The 26,446-nt window shown below is 39.6% G+C and overlaps 1 protein-coding gene across 1 annotated transcript in view; it reads left to right on the top strand.

Annotated features, from left to right (window-relative positions):
• ST8SIA6 (ST8 alpha-N-acetyl-neuraminide alpha-2,8-sialyltransferase 6) overlaps positions 1-26,446 on the top strand; it is a 150,372-nt gene that overhangs the window by 84,144 nt on the left and 39,782 nt on the right. The window contains exon 4 of the mRNA XM_062211356.1: positions 8,625-8,711. Coding sequence (XP_062067340.1) covers positions 8,625-8,711 — 87 coding nt within the window. The remainder of the gene's footprint in view (positions 1-8,624; positions 8,712-26,446) is intronic.

The following is a 26,446-nucleotide window of genomic DNA, read 5'->3' as shown; positions in this document are numbered from 1 at the left end:
GAGGGATGCATGTCACTGAAGCAAAATGTTTTTAAAACTATACATATTTTACAATGCACCTTTATTTGAATTGGCGATGGATGGCAACATTAGTGTTCCGGACTAAGCTTGTTATACAAGCAAGAGTGATTTCAAAATGGCACACAAAAATTCTTTTGAAGTAAGCCAAAGTAAAAATATATACTACTCAGGAGCATTCACAAAAAATCTTGGAGGATATAAAGTCATCTTTAATTTCCCAAGATGGTAGTTGCTGTTTGATCTTATGTGACGAATGTTTCAAACCTGCACTTTGAGCCACTCTGCCTGTCTTGCTTGATGTGTCAGCTGTGGTAGCGAAGTTTTAACTAGCCTTCTTCACAGCCTTTAGTAAGGCTGGAACTTTGGGGGACAGTGAATGGTTATCATCCAGGCCAAGAGTTATCATCCATGTTTATCATCTATGCACAATTGCCATGCTCTGTCATGAGGTTGCCTATACTCATGTCTTGAGCATATAGTATACTACTCCTTTATCTTTAAATAAGTCACCACTATTTTTTTTTTTAAAAAGAGGTTGTACACTGAGGTACAGAAGTACAACAGCAGTATGAGTTTAACAGCTAGCTTGGACAGATGTGGTTGGTGAAGAGCCCTGACTTGTCACATTTGCCAGTTCCTCTGGTGTTGATACTTCCACCTTAGCCAATTTCAAGCTGCTGATGGTTTAACAATCTGCTTGCAGCATTCCTGAAAACATAATAGTTAGCTCCCACAAAGTTGTATGAGCCAGATCCAAGACACTAATGAAAATAGTAGGCAATAGGAGGAAAGCAGGAGAGGATTTCCACGCTTACCTTATGCCAATGAAGAGAGTTGAGAAAGGAGAGTACTCTGGTCCAAGGGTCACCCAAAAAGAGATAGAGATTTATTGTGTTCTTTGTTTTTAAGTTATGGAGATAAGATCTCTGTTAAATAGCAGCAATATAACCTCTTTCTTCAATTTCCTGTGTGAACTTCTCAGTAATTTCCTTATTGATCACTATTGAGGGAGCTCATGGGGGAAGATTAGTACAGTCAATTTGTGAGTTACTCATGAAAAAAGTTGGGTGAAAGTTTAGCAAGACATACCCATAAGCATGCTGCCTTTAATGCTATGAAATTTGGAATTAAGAAGGATCAGTTGGATTAGTAAACTGACAGAAGAGACTAACTATTGAGCTCTAATGTGAGACTTCTCAGACAATACCCTGAAAAAGGACTAGTTGCTAATATAGGGTAATTTGGGGGCCGGCTCCGTGGCTCCGTGGCTCCATGGCACCATGGCACCATGTATTAATACTCCGCCTGTGGTGCTGGCATCCCATATGGGCGCCAGTTCTTTTCCCGGTTGCTCTTCTTCCAGTTCAGCTCTCTGCTATGGCCTGGGAAAGCAGTAAAAGATGGCCCAAGTACTTGGGCCCCTGTACCCACATGGGAGACTGGGAAGAAGCACCTGGCTCCTGGTTTCTGATCAGTGCAGCTCTGGGCATTGCAGCCATCTGGGGAGTGAACCAACAGAAGGAAGACCTTTCTTTCTGTCTTTCTCTCTCACTGTCTCTAACTCTGCCTCTCAAATAAATGAATACAAAATCTTTTTTAAAAAAATATAGAGTAACTTGTAGATAGGAAGTCAGTGGCAGTCAGCACTGGAGAAAATTATTGAGTAGAAGCCATAATCCATGGATAAGGAAATGTTGCTCTGAGATTATTCAGAGTAGTCTATGGCTTCATTACATTTTATATTTGTACTTAAGCATACATTTCCTAGGTTAGCAAGAATAATACAAATGTCTTGGGATTGAGCTAGGTCACCAGTTGTCAGTGGCTTTTCCAGAGTAGTTGTATATTCTGTGTGCTCCCCAGGAGTGTTTGAGATTTCCAGTTGCTCCATTTCTTTCCAAAGTTAGAATGTGTCATCTTTTCAATTTTAGCTGTGCTAACGGATGTATATTGTGATTTTAATTTGAATTTGAATTTCCCTATTAACTAATGATGCTGAGCAATTTTTCATGTTAATTTGCTACCCAGGGGCTAGTGCTGTGGCATAGTGAGTAAAGCCGCTGCCTGCAGCGCCGGCATCCCATATGGGTGCTGGTTTGAGTCCCAGGTGTTCTGTTCCCAATCCTGCTCTCTGCTATGGCCTGGGAAAGCAGTAGAAGGTGCCCAAGTCCTTGGACCCCTGCACCCACATGGGAGACCAGTGTGAAGCTTCAGGCTCCTGGCTTTGGATCAGCCCAGCTCCAGCCATTGTGGCCATTTGAGGAGTGAACTAGCGGATGGAAGACTTCCGTCTCTTTCTTTCTCTGCTTCTGTCTCTCTGTAACTCTGCCTTTCAAATAAATAAATAAATCTTTAAAAAAAATTTGCTACCCATCATACTTGGTAAAGTATCTATTAAAAATCTTTTGTCTAATTTTTATTCTTCCCCCAGAAATTTTTTTTAAAGATTTATTTATTCATTTGAAATTATTACACAGAGAGGCAGAGAGAGAGGTCCTCCATCCAATGGTTCACCCCCCAATTAGCTGCAACAGCTGGAACTGTGCCAGTCAGGAGCCAGGAGCTTCCTCCGGGTTTCTCACGTGGGTGCAGGGGCCCAAGCACTTGGGCCATCGTCTACTGCTTTCCCAGGCTACAGCAGAAAGCTGAATGGGAAGAGGAGCAGCCGGAATTAGAAGTGGCATCCACATGGGATGCCATCGCTTCAGGCCTGGGTGTTAACCCGCTGAGCCACAGCGCTGGCCCCACCTCAGAAATCTTTTATTTAAGGAATAAAATCTTCATGTTTTTCATAACTACAACTTTAGGAATATAGTGATTCTTCCCACCATTCCCATCCTCCCACCCAAACTTCCACCCCTCTTCCTCCTCCCTGTCCTATTCCCATTCTTATTTTTTACTAAGATGTATTTTCTTTTCTTTCTTTCTTTTTTTTTTTTTTTTTTTTTTTGACAGGCAGAGTGGATAGTGAGAGAGAGACAGAGAGAAAGGTCTTCCTTTTAGCCGTTGGTTCACCCTCCAATGGCCGTTGCGGCCGGCGCATCTCGCTGATTCGAAGCCAGGAGCCAGGTGCTTCTCCTGGTCTCCCATGCGGGTGCAGGGCCCAAGGACTTGGGCCATCCTCCACTGCCTTCCCGGGCCATAGCAGAGAGCTGGCCTGGAAGAGGGGCAACCGGGATAGAATCCGGCGCCCTAACCGGGACTAGAACCCGGTGTGCCGGCGCCGCAAGGTGGAGGATTAGCCTATTAAGCCACGGCGCCGGCCAAGATGTATTTTCAATATTTATTTTTTACTTTTTATTTATTTGAGAGGCGAGGTAGGGGGGTGGAGAGCTCTCCCATTTGTTGATTCACTCCCCACATGCCTGTAATGGCCCTGGATCAGGGGCAAAAGCTGGCTAGGAACTCAATTCAGATCTCCTATGGGATGACAGTAACTCAATCATTTGAACCATCACCACTGCTTCCAGGAGTTTGCATTAGCAGGAAGCTGAAGTTGTGAGCCAGAGCTGAGTATGGAATATGGTCACTCTGATGTAGAATATAGGTATCTTAGCCAGCATCTTATATACTAGGCCTCTGTTGCCCAATTTTTGACTGGGTTGTTTGTCTTATCATTGAGTTGTGAAAGTTCTTTATATATCCTGGGTACATACTCATATATGCGTTGTATAAATATTTTTCCCAGTCTGTGACTTACATTTCATTTTTCTTTACAGTATTATTAAAAATCTTCATTTTGATGTTTAGTTTATAGTTTTTTTCTATAATAGTTTATACAATAATGGGCAAAATGTATTTAAAACCCAATGCCAGTAAATGTTTTTTCTTACATTTTCTTCTAGAAGTTTTCCTCTTACATTTGGATTAATGATGCATTTGGGGTTAATATTTGACAAAGGGTAGAGTAAGAATTGAGGGTTTTTTTTTTTTTTTTCTTTTTGTAGAACTGTGTAGTTGTTCCAGCAACATTTGAGAAAGGGTTATTTTCCCAATGAATTACCTTCTTTATGAGCCTTGTTTCTGGATTTTCTCTTTTTTCATTAATTGCCTCTTTATTACTATAGTCCAAATTAAGCTCTGAAATCAAGCAGTATAGCTCAACTTTGTCGTTAACTTTTATATTCTTTTGGTGTGGTTTGGATATGGTTTATGTTCTTTTCTGCCCCACTCCCCCAAAGGTTTATGTGACTAGAAAGTTGTTCCCCAGGATATAGTGTTGGGAAGTAATAGAAAATTTAATAGTTGAGGCCTAGTGGGAGGTCCGTAAGTCTCTTGGATGGTAGTTCTCATGCAACCCCTTGGCAGTTGTCATACAAACTCTTTTCAGTTCTTGAGACAGGTTTCTTTTTTTCTTTCTTTTTTTTTTTTTTAAGATTTATTTATTTATTTGTCAAAATAAGGGAGAGAGAGAGAGACAGAGAGAGATTTTCCATCTGCTGGTTCACTCCCCAAATGGCTGCAACAGCCAGGACTGGTCCAAGCCAAACCCAGGAGTCAGGATCATCCTCTGGATCTCCTCGTTTCCTCTAGGCTCTTCCTGCCACTTTTCCGCCAATGGCCCGGGCTACTGCCATCTTGTCTCACCTCACTTTCCAGCGCTGGTGTGTAGGCTCTCGGCTGTTGGAGTCCTGAGCCGTGGGCGCCCATGCCCTCCACGTAGGTCTACCATATCCCTCTAATTTTGGTAGTGTTTCCTGTGCTGTTTTTTCCCTAACTCTTCCCTGAGACTACACTATCTCCACTTTTTTTAAACTATCTTCTTCTGGGCTACAGCAGTAAGCTCCCTCCCTACTCTGCCATCTTGGAACGCTCAGTTCCAATTATTTCTTGCTAGTGTATAGAAATATAGTTGATTTTATACATTAATTTTATATACAAAAATTTGCTAAATTATTAGTTGTAATAATTTTTATAGATTCTTCGTATGATTACATCATCTCTGAATAAAGAATGTTTTATTTCTTCCTTTTTAATCTGGATGGTTTCATTTTTTTTTTCTTTCCTTATTGCTCTCGTTGGACCTCCAGTACAGTGAGGAATAGTGATGGTGAGAATAGACATCTTTGCTATGTTTCTGATCCTAGAAAGTATTCAGTCTTTCATCATTAACTGTGTGCTTGACTGTAGATGACTTTTGTTAAGAAAGTTCCTTCTAAACTGAATTTACTGAGTTTTTGTCATGACGAATGTTGGATTGGTCAAATGCCATTTTTTCCCGTATAATGAGATTTTCATTTGGTTTTTCCTTTTTTTATTCTATAAATACAGTGAGTTGCATTGATGAATTTTCTATAACCCAACCTGCCATTCCTGATATATACCCTACTTGGTCATGACACCTTAACCTTTGTGAAGATTGTCATATTCAATTCAATTACCCTTTGTTGAGGGTTTTTGCATCTGTATTTGTCAGGGATATTAGTCTGTTATTGTTTTCTTTCTTTTAATGTCTTTTTCTTTTCGTTATGGGGGAGTGACAGAACACTATTCTTGCAGAGTGTGTTTGGAAATGCCCCTTTCCTTCAATTTCTAAAAGAGTTTATGTAGAATTGATAGTAATATTTCTTGAACATATGATAAAATTTTCTAGTGAAGTCATTTAGGTCTGCTGTTTGCTACATTTTAATTATAATTTCAATTTTATTGTATCTTTGGGAATATTTATTATATCTGTTTCTTCTTTTTAAAAAAAGATTTATTTACAGAGAGGCAGAGTCATAAAGAAGTCAGAGCGATACAGAGTGGTCTTCCATCTGCTGGTTCACTCCCCAAATGGCCACAATGGCCAGAGCTGAGCTGATCCAAAGTCAGGAGCCAGGAGCTTCTTCCTGGTCTCCCACATGGGTGCAGGGGCCAAGGAACTTGGGCCGTCTTCCACTGCTTTTCCAGGCCATAACCGAAATGCTGGATTGGAAGTAGAGCATCTAGGACTTGAACCGGTGCCATTATGGCATGCCAGCACTGCAGGCAGTGGCCTTACCTGCTACACCACAGCACCAGCCCCTATCTGTTTCTTCTTGAGGGAGTTTTGGTGGTTTTTGTCTTTTGTTTAGTACGTTCATTGTATCCAGGTCACCACATTTTTTGGCATAAAGTTATTATACTCTTATATCTGTAGGACTGTTAGCACTGCACCGTCTCATTCTTGACAATGGTCATTTGTGTCTTCTTTTACTATTCCCTGATCAATGTGGCAAGAAATTTATCAGTGTAATTCATGTTTGCAATGAACCATCTTTTGATTTCACTGATTCTTTGTTCTTTTATCAATTTTTGGTCTTACCATATTCTTTTCATTGTAATATTTCTCACTTAGGAATCTACTATGAATATAACCACTCCAACTTTGTTTTAATTAGTTCTACTATGGTATATCATTTCCTATATTTTTACTTGTAACTTATTTTCTTATTATATGAAATTGGTTTACTATAGATAACAAATAGTGGTTTCTCTTTTTTTTTTTTTTGAATGCAGTCTAACATTCTCTGCCTTTTAATATGTATATTAGATCACTTACATTTAATGTGATATTCATATGATTGCATTTAAATATATTATCATTTTATTTGTTTTCTATTTTCCTGTTCTGTTTCCTTTCTTCCTTTTTCTGCCTTCTTCTTGATTATTTTTATGATTATATTTTACTTTATAATGGATTTTTCCCTTTACTTTTGAGATTTTTCTCTTTACCACTGGTTTTAAGAAATTTTATATGTGACTCAGTTTCTTCATGTTTTTCTGCTTTGAGCCTGCCAATCTTCTTGGATCTGTATATATATAGTTTATATTAAATTTGGAAAAATTTTCTTGAAATTTTTTCTATCTCCTCTCACTGGCACTATAATTGTACATATATTAGGTCATGTGGAGTTATTTCACAGCTAATTGATTCTCTGTTTTTCATTTGGTCCTTTTTTCTTTATATTCCATTTTCTATAGGTTCTGTTGCTGTGTTTTCAAGTTCACTAGTCTGATTATCTTAGCCATACATCATGAGAATTTATTTTTCATGTGATAAATCACATTAATAAAAGTTTAAACTTTGGCATGTTTAATTTCATGACAGGATGATAAGTTTCCACTTAATGTAGCTTCATATTATTTTTATCTTGATGTCTTAAAATACAGTTCTCATTAATTTAGTCAAGATTTGTAGTTGGCCTCTCCCTTTCCATTTTCTCTTTCACTGAGATATGTAAGAAAATGGTTATTCCATTACTTTGCATCAGAGACCTTGTATACATAGTGCTCTAATTGTCCTATTTTCAATATTATCCAATGATTGAAAGCAATGCCTTGGTGATAGACAAGGATTGACAGGAGAGACTAGTCATGGTGCTATGTCTCTTATAAAGAGAGGTCTTGAGTCAGCTGTTGAATGTATATTTCTTCTTTCTGGTTTAATGATGATTTGCAGAGGGTCTCTGGTGTCTTTCCATCCTGTGGAGATAGGAAATACTCACTCCAGCTAAATGAATTTCACATCTAGACAAAGCTTTGGGATCAGAGCATAGATAGCGCCAGATAGATAGTCTATTAAAATAAGTCCTAGGACCTATGGAAGTGATGTGATTCTGTTAGAGATGGAAGCTTACGTGCTGTGAAACTATTTTTAATCCTTCCCATGATAACTTTGCTTTGCTTCTCCTTTAATATTTAATGAAGTCTTTTGAGATTTTCATCTTTTCTCAGCTGGGTCACTGGGAAGCAAGGGAAGGTGTTTTTGATTCATGTTGGCAGCATCACTGAACGAAGAGGAAGGTACATTTCAGGGGCACAAGAGCTGCTTGGTTGACTACTGTCCCCACCTATAAGAAGCACTTCCTTTTAGTGATAGATTTTGGAGGAGATTGGGTTTCTTAATCTGGATGGGGCAGTAATTTTCCTAGACAAGGCTCTTTACTGGTTTCCCTCTTTCCTGCCTTCTCACCAACATGTCTTCCACCTCACTGTGCCAGAGCTTTGATCTCCAGTGGCAACGACTCCCTAAGCTTTAATTGAAATACACGTTAAGGGTTTCCTCAATTAAAAGGATGTTTGTCTTTTAGATGAGAACCTTTAGAAAACTGAAGAGTATTCTGAGCCTAAAAGAATGAACGTTTAATGACAGAATTTCAGATAGAAAGAGAACTTTTGGGGCCTGGGATCAAACTATGTCTATAGGTTTTTATACTAAGATACACCTCTCCTCATTTGTTTAATCTGGTTTTTGAATGTGCTATTAAAAATTAAGGCTTAAGATGATTATTTGGGGAAAATTCTATCCATACACACCTAGGTAAGTCTATCAAAAAATCAAAGATTAACTACATAGTTTTAATAAACATCTATAACATATGTATATTTATATATGGGTTGGTGCATGGTCATATTTTTTAATATTAGACTTGGCTTATGATATATGCAACTTACACATTTCTAACCACCATCATAATTATTTGCATATTGTATCTTTTTAGATGTTTTAAAAGGAATGCATTTTCTTATTTTAAGAAAACTATAGAGAACTAAAGTGAATAGATTATAAAAACGTGTCCTCTAAGAAGACTTTTGCATGAGATATTTATTTTCTAATTTCATTGACATTTAACTTTCAGGTATTCAGAGGATGACTACCTCCGGATTATTACAAATATACAGAGCTGCCCATGGAAGAGACAAGCAGAAGAATATGAGAATTTTAGGTAAAAAGATTTTTATAAGTAATATGAGATTTTAAAAAATTTTGTTCATTTTCTTGGCAGAAAAATAGGCAACATGTTATGCTAAAAAAAGTGAGGACTGGTGTTTGGTCTAATGGCTAAGATGCCTGTTATTAATACCTGCATCCCACATTAGAGTACCTGGGTTTGAGGTCTAGCACTGGCTCGTGACTCCAGCCTCCTGCTGATGGAGACTCTGGGAGGCAGAGGCGATGACTCAGTTCCTGCCTGTATGGGAGATGTGGATTAAGTTCTTGGCTCCTGGCTCTGAACTCAGCCTATGCTCGCTGTTTTTGCCCTTGCCTGTCCCTCCTTTAGTCAGTATTTGCTGATGTTGTCAGGCCAACTGCTTTTGATTCTGCTCCCAAGACGAGTGGAGTTCTGGTCAATCCTCAGTGGGTCCAGGAGTGACTTCCTGATTGGGTCAAAGCTGAAAGTGGACAGTCTCCCTTGGGAGGACACATGGATGTCACGACTTCCTGTACCATAATGTTAACACGTGTTTCCTAACAGGCATTTAGGGTAACAGGCTAAAAAGCAATTCCTGTTCTACTGTTTCCCAATAGATGTTACACAATCCTTCTCAAGACTGGAATGGGGAGATCCTGGTGGCAGGGAGGCCAGGGAGAAAGTTGAACAGATAACTGTAACCTAAACAGTCCCAGGGCTTGCGAGTGGCAGCAGAGTCTGATTTTGATAGACATTCCTACACGTGCAGAATAAACAAAGAAGGAAGAGGGGGATATTGAGGTATTGTACTTTATTGTGCTACTGAGGATCAATCCAAGATAATTAACTAGAAAGAGGAGTAGTGACAGCAATAGTTGAAGTAGAGATAAAGGAGCTTCTTTCTGTTAAGTTGATTCAGTCCTGAGAATAATGCAGACAGACAAATCAAATGTAGACTAAACACCTGTTTGAAGGCGCTGGGGAGCTTACTGAGGCAGGGAGAATTTATAGATCAAAGATGCAGAAGAAGAGGGAAGCCAGGGGTGGTATTTCAGTCAGCTGTTCATCACTATAACATAATACCTAGAGAAGCTGAATTAAAATAAGGAGTGGTTGATTTTGGCTCATGGTTCTGGAGGTTCACAGTTCAAGATTGGGAAGTGATATTGATTGGGTATCAGGTGAGGGTGTTCTTGCTCGTGGAATCCTGAGGTAGCTCCCAGCATGCATTGCAAGAGGGAGTGTTCGTGTCCATGTCTGTCTCTTCTTATAAACGCATCATAAATGGATCATGAGCCTACCCCCAACAACCTAATCACTTCCCATAGGCCCCACTGTGGTAGTTTCTGCTATGTTAGTACCATTAACATAAGACTTTGAGGATCAAACCTTTAATACACAAGTCTTTGGGAGACACCCAAATGAATGTACAAACCATAGCAGGAGGGAGCCCAGCATGGGGCTTGTGGATGTAAAATGGCTCAGAGGCTGAGAAGCTGAGCAGAATTTCAGCAATCCTAGAAAAGACCTGTTCTCAAAAGACCAAAGGCCAAGTTTAGATGATTTCTAGCCTTGGTTGGATATAGGAGATCTGCCCTTAGCCTAAGTGCCCAATAGGAACCAAATTAAATCCTCCCTGGATGCAGTTAATATTTTTTCAGAGTCTTAAATTATCTCTGTAAGTTTTTGCATATAATATATGGCTTTACATTTACTTTCTTTAAAGTTTTTTCCTTTCCTTTTTAAGAGAAATCAGCAATCTGTTTAAATGCAGAGCTGCATGAGTGTTACTGCTGCAGATCAGGATGGATAGGAGTTCTGTAGATGGATGGTACCCTTTTACCTTAGTATTATCTCAGTGCTAAAAGTGCATCAATAACCACGACAATTACCCAATGACCTGTTTATCCCTTTGGGGCCAGTTTAAGTAAACATCTGGGGCTGTACCACGTATTATTTGTTGTCATTCAAGAGAACATTCACAGTGACATTTATTTACATGAATACTTATTACATTGTAATGTTATTTTTATGGGCATATTTGTAAGCTAAATAACATAAATTTTCAGCAGAAGCCTGCAATCACATCATAATAAACTATCTACCTTCCTAATTTATTAATGTAGCTAGCCAAAGGTAGGGAGTCATTGGTTTTTTATAGCAATATAGAAATGTACCCTGCTATTATGGATGTCAAGTAGTTTTCCATTTTATTTATAACATTTTATAACAAAATTTTTTGAAAGTAAAATGTGAGCCCTAGGAAGGTAATAATATTCTTTTTAGTAGCCTCTACTCTATAAAATTACATTACATTGTGTAGAATATGAGCCAGTGAATAAATTCTAAATCTACCTGCAAACCAATTGTTGAAACTTCCTACAGTTGACACATGGGCACAATGTGAGAATTATGTGATTGCACTCCTCACTATCACTACATACTGGGGATAGGCTACTTGAAGGAAGGAGGATTTATCTTACTTCATGGTTTTAGAGATTCACAGCCCAAATTTGGGTGGACCCCTTTGATTTGGCTCTTTGATGAGGCCAGAGTTGGCAAATGAGTTGCAAATGGAGGCACAATATCATGGGGAACTGACAATATGGCTAAGCACAACTCAGGCATTTGTATCCAACTCTCTCCTAAGAACTACCTTCCAAGGGCGTGCCTCCAGTGGAGTAAAGATCTCCCACTAGGCCCACCTTCTGAACACTACCGAGGGACTAAGTTTCCATAGTCCCACCATCATCCACACAAAACTCTGGGGTTAAAACTTGGAGTCATGTTTTATTCACACAATAGCAGTGGTCAAATGGTCTAAAAATTCTTCTTAAATAACTATTGTACTTCCCAGCAAAAGGGATAACATTTATTCATTAACATATACTGATTTAAGACTGTCCATGTGGTGCGGCGGAAGCGGAGCCGGGCGGCGGCAGCCGGGCCGTGCGGCGGAAGCGGAGCCGGGCGGCGGCAGCCGGGCCGTGCGGCGGAAGCGGAGCCGGGCGGCGGCAGCCGGGCCGTGCGGCGGAAGCGGAGCCGGGCGGCGGCAGCCGGGCCGTGCAGCGGGAGCCGTGCGGCGGGAGCCGTGCGGCGGGAGCCGTGCCACAGAATCTCACCAGCGAGGGAACCAACGGAGGAGGGTAAGACCTCAGAAACCCAAGACATTGAGGGGGGAGGGAAACAGAGGCCTCACCCTTCACTCAACAAGCAAAACAAAGAGCACTGCGATTTTACATATCTAAAGCGCAGCCAAACTCAATAACTTTAGCAAAACTGGAGAACACATTGAGGGCTGAATAAACTCTTGGTGTGGTCCCAGAGGTGGATCAAACGAATACTTACAGAGGCCAGATTTCAACTACCCTCAACTCCACTCCCAACTGAGTCAAAAAAAAAAAAAATTATCTCCAACATGCCAAACAATAAACATAGAAGCCGAGGCAACAAAAGCAAGGAAGACACTATGACGCCCCCAAATGAGAAAGACATGCCAAAGCAAGATTATGAAGATGAAGAGACAGAGGAAATGCAAGAAGCAGATCTCAAAAAAGTGATAGGAACATTAAGAAATTCTCAAAAACAAATTCTTGAACTACAGAAATCCTTAATGGACAAGATAGAAAATCTCTCCCGTGAAAATGAAATATTAAGGAGAAACCAAAATGAAATGAAAAAACTAGTAGAACATAAAACTGAGATAGTGACAAAAAACCTCAATGAAATGAAGAACACAATAGATCAAATGGCAAACACACTAGAGAGCCTTAAAAACAGAATGGGTGAAGCAGAAGAGAGAATATCGGAATTAGAAGACAGAGAACAGGAATGGAAACAGTCAAATCAAAGAAAAGAAGAAGAAATCAGAAATCTAAAAAACACTGTCAGGAATCTACAAGATACTATTAAAAAACCCAACATTCGGGTTCTAGGAGTACCTGAAGGCATGGAAAGGGAGAAAGGATTAGAAGGCCTTTTTAGTGAGATACTAGCAGAAAATTTCCCAGGTTTGGAGAAAGACAGAGGCATCCTAGTACAGGAAGCTCATAGAACCCCTAATAAACATGACCAAAAGAGAACCTCACCACGTCACGTCATAATCAAATTCACCACAGTGAAACACAAAGAAAAGATCCTAAAATGTGCAAGAGAGAAACGCCAGATTACTCTCAGAGGATCTCCAATCAGACTTACAGCTGACTTCTCATCAGAAACCCTACAAGCCAGGAGAGAATGGCAAGATATAGCCCAGGTACTAAGAGAGAAAAACTGCCAGCCCAGAATATTATATCCTGCAAAGCTCTCATTTGTGAATGAAGGTGAAGTAAAGACCTTTCACAGCAAACAGAAACTGAAAGAATTTGTCGCCACTCGTCCAGCCCTGCAAAAGATGCTTAAAGATGTATTACATACAGAAACACAGAAACACGGTAGCCAATATGAAGGAAGATAAAGGAAGGAAACCTCACAACAAAAGAACACAGGAATCTCAAACCAGATATTAGAAAAAATCTTTGGCAAATGGCAGGGCAAAGTTACTCCTTCTCAATAGTCACATTGAATGTTAATGGCTTGAACTGTCCAGTTAAAAGACACCGATTGGCTGATTGGGTTAAGGAACAAAACCCATCTTTTTGCTGCTTACAAGAAACTCATCTTTCCAACAACGATCCATACAGACTGAAAGTGAAAGGCTGGAAAAGGATATACCATGCCAACAGAAATGAAAAAAGAGCAGGCGTAGCCATCTTAATATCGGACAACATAAACTTTACCATAAAATCTATCAGGAGAGACAAAGAGGGACACTATTTAATGATTAAGGGATCCATTCAACAGGAAGATATAACAATTATCAATGTATATGCACCAAATCACAGGGCACCAGCTTATTTAAAAGACTTGTTAAGGGACTTAAAGGGAGACTTAGACCCCAATACAATAGTACTGGGGGACTTCAATACTCCACTCTCAGAGATAGACAGATCATCAGGACAGAAGATCAACAAGGAGACAGCAGATTTAAATGACACTATAGCTCAAATGGATCTAACAGATATCTACAGAACATTTCATCCTACATCTAAAGACTTTACATTCTTCTCAGCAGTATATGGAACCTTCTCTAGGATTGACCACATACTAGGCCATAAAGCAAGTCTCAGCAAATTCAAAAGAATTAGAATCATACCATGCAGCTTCTCAGACCACAAAGGAATGAAATTGGAAATTGGCAACTCAGGAATCCCTAGAGCATGTGCAAACACATGGAGATTGAACAACATGCTCCTGAATGAACAATGGGTCACAGAAGAAATTAAAAGAGAAATCAAAAATTTTCTGGAAGTAAATGAGGATAACAACACAACATACCAAAACCTATGGGATACAACAAAAGCAGTGTTAAGAGGAAAGTTTATATCAATAGGTGCATACATCAAGAAATTGGAGAGGCACCAAATAGATGAGCTTTCAAGTCATCTCAAGGATCTAGAAAATCTGCAGCAAACCAAACCCAAACCCAGTAGAAGAAGGGAAATAATTAAAATCAGAGAAGAAATCAACAGGATTGAATCCAAAAAAACACTACAAAAAATCAGCCAAACGAGGAGCTGGTTTTTTGAAAAAATAAACAAAATTGACACCCCATTGGCCCAACTCACTAAAAAAAGAAGAGAAAAGACCCAAATCAATAGGATCAGAGATGAAAAAGGAAACATAACAACAGACACCACAGAAATAAAAAGAATCATCAGAAATTACTACAAGGACTTGTATGCCAGCAAACAGGGAAATCTATCAGAAATGGACAGATTCTTGGACACATACAACCTACCTAAATTGAGCCAGGAAGACATAGGAAACCTAAACAGACCCATAACTGACACAGAAATTGAAACAGTAATAAAGGCCCTCCCAACAAAGAAAAGCCCAGGACCAGATGGATTCACCGCTGAGTTCTACCAGACATTTAGAGAAGAACTAACTCCAATGCTTCTCAAACTATTCAGAGCAATCGAAAAAGAAGGAATCCTCCCAAATTCTTTCTATGAAGCCAGCATCACCTTAATTCCTAAGCCGGAAAAAGATGCAGCATTGAAAGAGAATTACAGACCAATATCCCTGATGAACATAGATGCAAAAATACTCAACAAAATTCTGGCCAATAGAATGCAACATCCACCCAGACCAAGTGGGATTTATCCCTGGTATGCAAGGATGGTTCAACGTCCGCAAAACAATCAACGTAATACACCACATTAACAGGCTGCAGAAGAAAAACCATATGATTCTCTCAATAGACGCAGAGAAAGCATTTGATAAAATACAACACCCTTTCATGATGAAAACTCTAAGCAAACTGGGTATGGAAGGAACATTCCTCAATACAATCAAAGCAATATATGAAAAACCCACGGCCAACATCCTATTGAATGGGGAAAAGTTGGAAGCATTTCCGCTGAAATCTGGTACCAGACAGGGATGCCCACTCTCACCACTGCTATTCAATATAGTTCTGGAAGTTTTAGCTAGAGCTATTAGGCAAGAAAAAGAAATTAAAGGGATACAAATCGGGAAGGAAGAAGTCAAACTATCCCTCTTTGCAGATGATATGATTCTTTATTTAGGGGACCCAAAGAACTCTACTAAGAGACTATTGGAACTCATCGAAGAGTTTGGCAAAGTAGCAGGATATAAAATCAATCCACAAAAATCAACAGCCTTTGTATACACAGGCAATGCCACGGCTGAGGAAGAACTTCTAAAATCAATCCCATTCACAATAGCCACAAAAACAATCAAATACCTTGGAATAAACTTAACCAAGGACGTTAAAGAACTCTATGATGAAAACTACAAAACCTTAAAGAAAGAAATAGAAGAGGATACCAAAAAATGGAGAAATCTTCCATGCTCATGGATTGGAAGAATCAATATCATCAAAATGTCTATTCTCCCAAAAGCAATTTATACATTCAATGCAATACCAATCAAGATACCGAAGACATTCTTCTTAGATCTGGAAAAAATGATACTGAAATTCATATGGAGAAACAGAAGACCTCGAATAGCCAAAGCTATCTTATACAACAAAAACAAAGCCGGAGGCATCACAATCCCAGATTTCAGGGCATACTACAGGGCAGTTATTATCAAAACAGCATGGTACTGGTACAGAAACAGATGGATAGACCAATGGAACAGAATAGAAACACCAGAAATCAATCCAAACATCTACAGCCAACTCATATTTGATCAAAGATACAAAACTAATCCCTGGAATAAGGACAGTCTATTCAATAAATGGTGCTGGCAAAACTGGATTTCCATGTGCAGAAGCTTAAAGCAAGACCCATACCTTTCACCTTACACAAAAATTCACTCAACGTGGATTAAAGACTTAAATCTATGGCCCGAAACCATCAAATTATTAGAGAGCATTGGAAAAACCCTGCAAGATATAGGTACAGGCAAAGACTTTTTGGAAAAGACCCCAGGAGCACAGGCAGTCAAAACAAAAATTAACATTTGGGATTGCATCAAATTGAGAAGTTTCTGTACTTCGAAAGAAACAGTCAGGAAAGTGAAGAGGCAACCGACAGAATGGGAGAAAATATTTGCAAACTATACTACAGATAAAGGGTTGATAACCAGAATCTACAAAGAAATCAAGAAAATCCACAACAACAGAAGAAACAACCCACTGAAGAGATGGGCCAAAGACCTCAACAGACACTTCTCAAAAGAAGAAATCCAAATGGCCAACAGACACATGAAAAAATGTTCAAGATCACTAGCAATCAGAGAAATGCAAATCAAAACCACAATGAGGTTTCACCTCACCCCGGTGAGAATGGCTCACATACAGAAATCTACCAACAACAGATGCTGGAGAGGATGTGGGGAAAAAGGGACACTAACCCACTGTTGGTGGGAATGCAAACTGGTTAAGCCACTATGGAAGTCTGTCTGGAGATTCCTCAGAAACCTGAACATAACCCTACCATACAACCCAGCCATCCCACTCCTTGGAATTTACCCAAAGGAAATTAATTTGGCTAATAAAAAAGCCATCTGCACATTAATGTTTATTGCAGCTCAATTCACAATAGCTAAGACCTGGAACCAACCCAAATGCCCATCAACAGTAGACTGGATAAAGAAATTATGGGACATGTACTCTATAGAATACTATACAGCAGTAAGGAACAATGAAACCCAGTCATTTGCAACAAGATGGAGGGATCTGGAAAACATCATGCTGAGTGAATTAAGCCAGTCCCAAAGAGACAAACATCATTTGTTTTCCCTGATTGGCGACAACTAACTGAGCACCAAAGGGGAAACCTACTGAAATGAAATGGACACTATAAGAAACAATGACCTGATCAGCTTAGGTCCTGACTCTAGATATACAATGTAATACTTTATCCTTATACTTTGCGTTTCTGTGTGGGCACAAACTGACGAGCTCTTTACTAATGATATACTGAAGTGATCTTCTGTATATAAAGAGAATTGGAAATGAAAAAAAAAAAAAAACAACAACCTGGTGTTGAAGGGGAAATGGCATAGAAAGTTAATTAATTCGAAAAAAAAAAATCATCATGTGGGTTCTCTGTCTTTAATGTGCTGTACATTGCTATTTGATGCTATAATTAGTAATCCAATGGTAGTTTTTTCACTTTGTATTGCTATATGGGCAAAATGTTGAAAACCTTACCTAATATATGCTAAGCTGATCTTCTGTGTACAAAGAGAATTGAAAATGAATCCTTACATGAATGGAAGGGGAGAGGGAGCGGGAGAGGGGAGGGTTGCGGGCGGGAGGGTAGTTACGGGAGGGGGGAAGCCATTGTGACCCATAAGCTGTACTTTGGAAATTTATATTCATTAAATAAAAGTTTAATAAAAAAAAAAAAGACTGTCCATGTGAAAGTACTATAGACCCTTTTGTGCCTGATATAGCATTGAGTACAAAACAGGGCCTCTACAAATATATTAAATAAATGCAAGCATAAAAGTAAATAAGAAAAATGCTGAGTTTTGTTACTGACCTCAAAGAATTTATAGTCAGTTTGGAAGGACAAGGAATAAAAAATGAATATTTATGATTGAATATAAAAGTGAGTTATTTAGACAAGCATTACAATATATCAATGCAAGATCACTGTAGGAAATATTTTGTGGAAAATGGCAGAAGTTGAGCTGTAGCTGTGAAGATTATGGACAGGCAGAGAGAGATCAATTTGGTGGTTATGGGTCTAGGAATAAAGGCCACTAAGTCTCAGTACCAGAAAGGCAGGAAATGTGGATTTATACCAAAGCATACTTGAGATAAAGGAGATAATTTTAGATAGACAGAGGCGGGTCTGCTGATGCACTCCAATCATTGGAGTAAAGTTTAAGAAATATAGATATAGGAAGAGAGATTTTCCCAGCAAGAGAAGTATATGATGGGAAATTATTTATTTGGTCAGCATGTTATATTAACGAGTTGGAGCATTAGGAGGAAGTAAGCTGAGTAGTTTGGTACTAATTGTAGGAAGTAGGGTGATGAGGATGTGAAACATTAAAGGTAGCAATGAAACTATCAAGGGAGAGCGATTTGATTACAAGCTCTTTGGGACTTGGTGCTTTTGTCTTTCTGTCTACAGTGGTACCTAATAAATAGCTGCTTGACCTAAAACTTGGGACTTGGTTGATTGACTTCTAGTTCTGTAATTGAGGAAGAGAAATAAAATCAAATGAGATATTGGGGTTTGGTTGAGTAGAGTAATCATGGTGCTACTGACAAATAGGAAGATTCCAGAGGGAAAGTACTTTTAAAATAAACTCATTTTGGAGTGAGTGTTGTGGCCCCATGGTTAAGCTGCTATTGGAATCCCCACATCCCATATTGCAGTCCCTGGGTTTGAATCCTGCCTCCACTTTTTTTTTAAAATTTTTATTTAGAGAATGCATTTTTACATAGATACAACTTTAGGAATACATTGGTTCTTCCCCCAAACCCTCCCCCAGCTCCCATCCACCACCCATTCCCTCTCCCATCTCCTTCTTCATTATGGATCATTTTTAGTATGACTTTATATACAGAGGACCAACTCTGTGCTAATCATAGACTTCAACAATTTGCACCCATGCCCACACACAACATATAGAGTACAGTTTGGGGAGAGAATTTGCAGTCAGTTCTCGTATTACAATTCCACAGGGACAGAGGTCCTACCTGGGGAGCAAGTGCACAGTGACTACTGTTGTTCCTTTAACAATTAACACTCTTTTTTTTTTAATGACATCAGTGATCATCCAAGGCTCTTGCTAAGGCTATGGAAGCCTTTTGTGACCTTAGACTCCATCGGTATTTGGACACAGTCATAAGCAAAGTGGATGTTCTCTTCTCCCTCCAGAGAAGAGTGTCTCTTTCTTTGATGACCCTTCCTAACCTCTGAGGTCTCACAGAGATTCTCCGTGTAGGATATTTTTTGTCACAGAGTCTTTTCTTCCATGCCTAAAATGCTCTCGCAGGCCTTTAGCCCAACCAGGAAGCCTTAAGGGTTCATTCTGAGGTCAGAGTGTTACTTACTGTGAAAGTCATTCTCTGCTTCTTCTTTCAATGCAGCTTCCTGCCTGGAAGGCAGCAGATAATGGCCCAAGTACATGAGTTTTTGCTCCCACATGGGAGGCCTAGATTAAGGTCTTAACTCCTGGTTTCAGCCTGGCTGAGCCCTGCCTGTTCCAGGCATTATAAAGTAAAGGCATTGTGGGGCCGGTACTGTGGCACAGCAGGTTAACACCCTGGCATCCCATATGGGCGCCAGTTCGAGACCTGGCTGCTCCACTTCCAATCCAGCTCTCTGCTATGGCCTGGGAAAGCAGTAGAAGATGGCCCAAGTCTTTGGGCCCCTACACTTGGATGGGAGACCCGAAAGAAGCTCCTGGCTCCTGGCTTTGGATTGGTGCAGCTCTGGCCATTGTGGCCAATTGGGGAGTGAATCATTGGATGGAAGACCTCTCTCTCTCCCTCTCTCCTCTCCTCTCTCTGTAACTCTGACTTGCAAATAAATAGGTAAATCTTTAAAAAAAAATAAAGGCATTGTGAACACAGTGAGTTAAACTTCTGCTTGCAATGCCAGCATCCCCTGTGAGGGTGCTGGTTTCATCTCGGCTACTCTGTTTCCAATCCAGCTTCCCGCTACTGTGCCAGAGAAAACAGCAGGAGGTGGCGCAAGTATTTGGATCTTGCCACCTATATGGGAGACCAGGATGGAGTTCCTAGCTCCTGGCCTTGGCCCGTCATAGCTCTGGCTGTTGTGGCCATTTGGGAAATGAACCAGTGGAAGGAAGATCTCTCGCTGCCCCCTCTCACCTCTGTTGCTCTGGTTTTCAAATAAATAGAGAGAGAGAGAGAGAGAGAGAGAGAGAGAGAGAGAGAGGAGAGAAAACCAATGGATGAAAGATATTTCTTTCTCTGCCTTTCAAGTAAATAAATAAACATTTAAAAAAATTGAATAAGCCCACTTTGGATAGACTGTGTTTGTGCTGACTTTGGGACTCCAAGATACAAACCTTTCCTTGGTCTGGAAAAAATATAAATACTAAGAGAAAACAAACTCCCTCCCTGCCCCTACCCACCTCGCCAAAAAAAAAAAAAAAAAAAAAGGAATTGCAATTTTATGGCTGCAAATATAGTTTTGTCAAACTTTGTTTTATATTTTTGTCAAACCAGTGGTTAAGAATATTATACCACTATAATTGTAATGATCTATGATTAAAATTTATTATACATGAGTGATAACAAGATAAAAAATAAAGATGGCCTAGGTAGGAAATATTGCCTCTAAATTAATTTTTCTTTTTTGTGTAGTGATGTAGTTTGTCTCTTTTTATAGATTCCTAAGCTTTCGCCCATTTTTTAGCACTTGACTATAGGTCTGAGAACTTGGTAGCTTGATCCTCCATTGTTTGTCTTTCTGTCTCTTAACCTTTACCTGGAAATGCAAGAGGTTTAACTAGAAGGGCTCTTTTTTTTTCTAAGATTTATATATTTATTTGAAAGAGTTACACAGAGAGAAGGAGAGGCAGAGAAAGAGAGAGAGAGAGAGAGGTCTTCCATCCGCTAGTTCACTCCCCAATTGGCCTCAACGGCCAGAGCTGCGCCAGTCTGAAAGCAGGAGCCAGGAGATTCTTCCTGGTCTCCCACGTGGGTGCAGGGGCCCAAGGACTTGGGCCATCTTCTACTGCTTTCCCAGGCCATAGCAGAGAGCTGGATTGGAAGAGGAGCAGCCAGGACTAGAACCAGCATCCCTATGGGATGCTGGCACTGCAGGGCAGGGGCTTTACCTGCTACACTACAGCACCGGCCCCTAGAAAGGTTCTTAATCTAAAGTCCATGTCAGTGGTTTCATCAAACCCTTGAAATTGGGAAAGTTTGTACATGTTTCTCCACAACTTTCCTTGGATTCACTAGGAGTCTAGGACACCCTACATGGACTGGAGTATTTCTCAGGACTGTGCTTCTATTGCAGGCTTGGTTGTGGCTTGTACTCTAAACTTCAGCTGTGAACTGGCATTTGTATGAAATCCTCGGTGAACTTAAAGAGGGAGTGAAGTCAGAGTTGAAGATGTCTACCTCCCTGTTTTTTCTTTGGTATTTCATGTCAGTTACATAGAGCTGTACAAGGTCAACAATGTTGAGGTGTCTGCCTTCTCTGCATTTAAAATTCTTGTATTGATTTTCCCAGTAGAAGGTGGTTATTTTTTCCATCTCACACAAGCTGATACACAGATTGATTTGTGAGAAATCTACCTAGATTTCAGTCCTAAGACACTGTGGCTTTTTCACCGTCTCTCTCATTTTTAGAAAGTGATGGCACATCATTTACTTGAGCATGACAAGCAGAGATTGAGAATGTAACATTGAGATGCTTAAATTTAAATTTCACATGATATGAAATGCCTCCTACCCTTCCATCTCTACTTCCATTTCACCCTTGAAGGCTCTTTTGTGAAGCTCTGGAAACTTCGGGTAAGCAGGTTTTATCCCAGCAGAACATCTCTGAGCTTCAGCAATTAGTCTTGAATCCCCTAGGTAACTTGCATGGTAATTACTACATTACCTTCTTGACTGGTTTTCTGACTTAGAAGAACCGTATTCATTTGTGTAAGCAATTACAGAAAACTAATAGGTACACAGCCACAGTGCTTAATTTTCATGTTACCTTCACTTTTTTTTTTCCAGAAATAAAACACTATTATTTTGTTTTTCAGTTTTCTTTTGATAATCTTAATACTATTTGATTTCTTGAAGCACTCTTAGGTTTCAAAGACATGAGTTGGAATCCAAAGACTGAATATTATCAATCATATATTTATGGAAAACTTAGAGGCAGAGGACAGTGTTATTATGGAAGTGCACATGCTTCAGATTCATACAAATGAGATACCTTTCATGTGACTTATAAATCAGATAGTTTGTGCTTGATTACTTTGTTACAGATAACCATTGTGTGGTAGCAATTCTATTAAGATTCAGATTATCCCCTGAGGTTTGATTACATTAAAAATTTCTTGGAAGCTATTCATTTGTCTTTTTGGTTGTTAGATATGTAAGGAGAAATTCCAGGACTACATTTATTAGTATTTCTAAGGTAATAGCTGATGTGTTCTTTCATTTTTATTCAACTTTGGAAAAAATTTTGTTAAATAATAAACTTACATACCATATCACATATGTTTATTTCTTTTAACCATATGTCATTTACATCACTAAAACAGTTTATTTGTCTTTTAGTGATTTAGCTTTACAAAATATAAAAAGTGCAAATCAGTAGATGGATGAGTTAATATTTTGTGAGAAATCATAGAACTGGCAACCACACTTAGTTTGACCAACAAAGTTTTTAGTGACCTTCTGAAATGTTTCTCCCATAGCAATCGTGGTGTTTGATTTCGGTTAGCATTCTGTGAGCTTCTACTTTTTCATTCAATCAGTGTTTGTTGAATGCTATTTAAGTTCCAGGCATTTTGTTCCATGGCACAGATTTCCTGGAGAGATGTACGGTCATCTCTGTTTGGGACTTCTTTTGATTACCAGACTGTGTTCATCTTTCTGGGTTGCTATTCTCCTTTCCATTCCCTTTAAATGTTTGCTGTATGTGATTCGTATGGGGTGACTGATGACAGCTGAAGGCAACACAAATTTTATTTTTCTCAAACTTAAGATGATATGTGTGCTTTTTGATAGGTGTTTTGGGTCAGTTGTCAGATTGAAAAAGCTTCTTTTTCTTGTTTCCTCTGCACCAAGGTGATTTTTCACAGTTAATATCCTGTCATATCATCTTCTGTTTGTCATGCCATATGGCATACCTGTGCATTTAGAAAAGCAACAAAAGCCACACCATGTCATTACTTCTGCTGTACTTAATAATATAAAGTAGCTCTTGTACCTGTAAGAACTGGCTGCTCTCCTAAATCTTCAGAATATAAACTTTGTCATGAACTTGCATCAGATCCACATGGGATTCATTGGTCTTCTCAATTCTATTTCAAAACTTATCTCCCAAGTTGTACTAAATATTGACTACATTGCTTTATGTTCCCATGTCAGATCAGCCCCTCTCTAAGCTGCTCTGCCTTTCAAATCCTCTTCTTACAACAGTATTTACAGTGTCTTCATTGATACCTTACATAGTTTAAACACTGGTACAATATTTCTTTGCTTCAATAATCATATTATTTTAATATTTTACCTTATTTTCATAAACATGATAGCTGTTAATGGAAAAATTCAGTCATCTGCATTACTGTTCAATTTTTTTATTCATTCTCCTTTTTATATTTATTTTTTAAAAAAATATTTATTTATTTATTTGAAAGAGATACAAGAAGAGAGGGTTCTTCCTAACTAAACCTCAGCCCATTCAACTTCATAACCTTGACAACTATAGAAAATTTCAAGAAGATACGTGACTGTGTTCAACAAGGAATCAACACAAATTTCAGTCTTCAGAGAGAATGAGGGACCGGCGTTGTGGTATAGCAGGTTCAGCCAACTTCTGCAGCACTAGCATCCCATATAGGCACTGGTTCAAGTCTGTTGCTTCACTTCTGATCTGGCTCCCTGCTAATAGCATGGAAAAAGCAGTAGAAGACAGCTCAAGTTCTTGAGCCCCTGCCACCCATATGGGAGACCTAGGAAGAACCCTGAGCAAAAATTACAAACTATGTGAGTGATACATTAATTTCCTTTATATTTCATAAATACTTCCAATTATATTAGGCACGTACCGTGTGTTAGGTGTCTGGCTTTCCTGTCTTCTCTCTTTTTAAAAATCTGTAAATTGCCAGAGCACTTTCTTTTTCTCTTCCTTTTTGCTTTTCAATATAATGCCTTTGAGGGGGGCCAGGACAACTCCCCAAGTTAAGTTCCCCTGTTCCCAAATGTTCTCTTTCTCATTCTTCCCCCAAAATTCCAGTTATCCTGGCCTTGGACTTCTGCTGACTTGTGATATTAAGTGACTGATTACTGGCTTGACAAAAGAGGCAAACCTATTCTTAGCGAGTGTGAACTGCATGCCAGCCAAAATGCTTAGCATATTGAAGTAAATGAAATCATCTTATGCACAGCAATTTATGAGTTTCATGTTATAATCCCTATATTACTGAGGAGTAAACAGAAGCCCAAAGACACTAGCCTGCCTGGCCTTCTAGACAGTTCCTCTTGGATTTTCCACTGGCATCTCAGACACAAAATGGGAAAAAAAATGATCTTCCATCCATAATTCAACCTTCTGTTTCCTGTGTTCCTTAACTTAGTCTAAAGCTTAATTTGCAGCCAACTTTTCAAGTCAGAAACTCAAGTGACATAATTGATCCTGAGCTCTCCCTCATTTCCGAGTCCAATAAATTAAACTGCATCAATTCCGCTTGCCTTGTTTCTTCTCAACCCGTCTTATCTTCAGCTCTGCTGACATAATTTGTCACTTGGATCACATGTGTTCCCTTTGTCACCTTCCTGCAAGAGCTAATTCCCTGTGGTGCACCCTTCCCATGGCAACTGAGTGGTCATTTTGCAACATTTGATCCTACGTTTGATCTGCCCCCAGAACCGCTCTGTCCCCCAACTCAGCCACAACGATGAAAACAAGGCCCCTCCCAATCCGGCCTCAGTCTGCCTGTCCCCTTCTGCCCATTCTTCCGCTGTGCTCTATGCATCAACCATGTTGACTTCCGTGGGGCTTCTTCAGATTACCATGTTTTCCTTAGATCTGGTCATTTAACTGTGTGGATTCTTTCGCCTGCTGTGCCTTCCGTGCTCATTTGTCTCCAGCATCAGATGTCTCTCAGTGTCCCTTCACGCTAGATCTTACCTCTAAGGAAGAATGTTCTGAGCCCCCTCTGCAGGTGGAGTGCTTTCTGTCACATTCCATGTTATTCCAAATGATCCTTTTATAGCATACTGAAAATGTCTACTTCATGTTCTCTTTCCCATATGCCTTGAGAGAAGGTGCCATTTCCTAGACGTGGACCTAAAACAGAGCTTTAGTTAGTCAATGAATAATTGTAAACAGGAGGGAGTGAGAAAGGAAGAAAGGAGAAGAAAAATAATTTATGTCAAATGCATTTTCCAGTCTATCTAAATCCAGAGGTCTGCTTTGTGTCTGAAATGATCCCTAGCCATCATTCACACACTTATATGAATATAAATTATATGTAAACATCTATATTGAGATAGCTTACATATCATAAAGTTTGTCCTTTCAAGTGTATAATTTAGGGGCTGGCATTGTGGCGCAGTGCGTTAAGCAACTGCCTGCAGTACCAGCATCCCGTATGAATGCCAGTGGTGTCCCCCTCCGCTCCACTTCCAGTCCAGCTCCATAATAATGTACCTGAGAAAGCAGCAGAAAATAGCCCAAATGCTTGGGCCACTGCACCTGTGTGGGAGACCTAGAAGAAACTCTTGGCTCTTGGCTTCAGCTTGGCCCAGCCCTGGCTGTTGAGGCCATTTGGGGAGTGAACAAGTGGATGGAAGATCTCTTTCTCTCTTTTTCTGTGGGTCTGCCTTTCAGGTAAATAAATAAATCTTTTTTAAAAAAAGTGTATAATTTAATGGGATTTAGTATATTCATAGAGTTGTACAACCATCACCACTAATTCCAGAATATTTTCATTACCCCAAAAGAAATCCATACCCATTAGCAGTAACTTCCTGTTCCCCAACCCTAACCCCATCCCAGCCCTTGGCAACTAACAGTCTACTTTCTATCTCTGTAGATTTATCTGTTCTCGGCTTTTTCACATATGTGGAATCATGTACTATGTGGCTTTAGTTACTGGCTTCCTTAGCATGCTTTCAGGATTCATTCATTGTAACATGTCTCAATACTTCATTCCTTTATTCCATCGTATGGATGTGTGATACTTTGTTTACCATTCATTAGAAAATCAACATTTGGTTTGTTTCTACTGTTGATTATTTTTTAAAATTTTTGTTTTAATTTATTTGACAGGTAGAGTTATAGACAGTGAGAGAGAGAGACAGAGAGAAAGGTCTTCCTTCCATTGGTTCACTCCCCAAATGACCGCTACGGCTGGCGTTGTGCCAGTCCGAAGCCAGGAGCCGGGTGCTTCTTCCTGGTCTCCCATGCGAGTGCAGGGGCCCAAGCACTTGGGCCATCCTCCACTGCCTTCCGGGGCCACAGCAGAGAGCTGGACTGGAAGAGGAACAACTGGGACTAGAACCTGGTGCTCATATGGGA

The sequence above is a fragment of the Lepus europaeus genome, chromosome 14 (assembly GCF_033115175.1).
Source record: "Lepus europaeus isolate LE1 chromosome 14, mLepTim1.pri, whole genome shotgun sequence".
In the NCBI taxonomy this organism is placed as follows: domain Eukaryota; kingdom Metazoa; phylum Chordata; class Mammalia; order Lagomorpha; family Leporidae; genus Lepus; species Lepus europaeus.
This window is presented reverse-complemented; position numbering and strand designations above follow the sequence as displayed.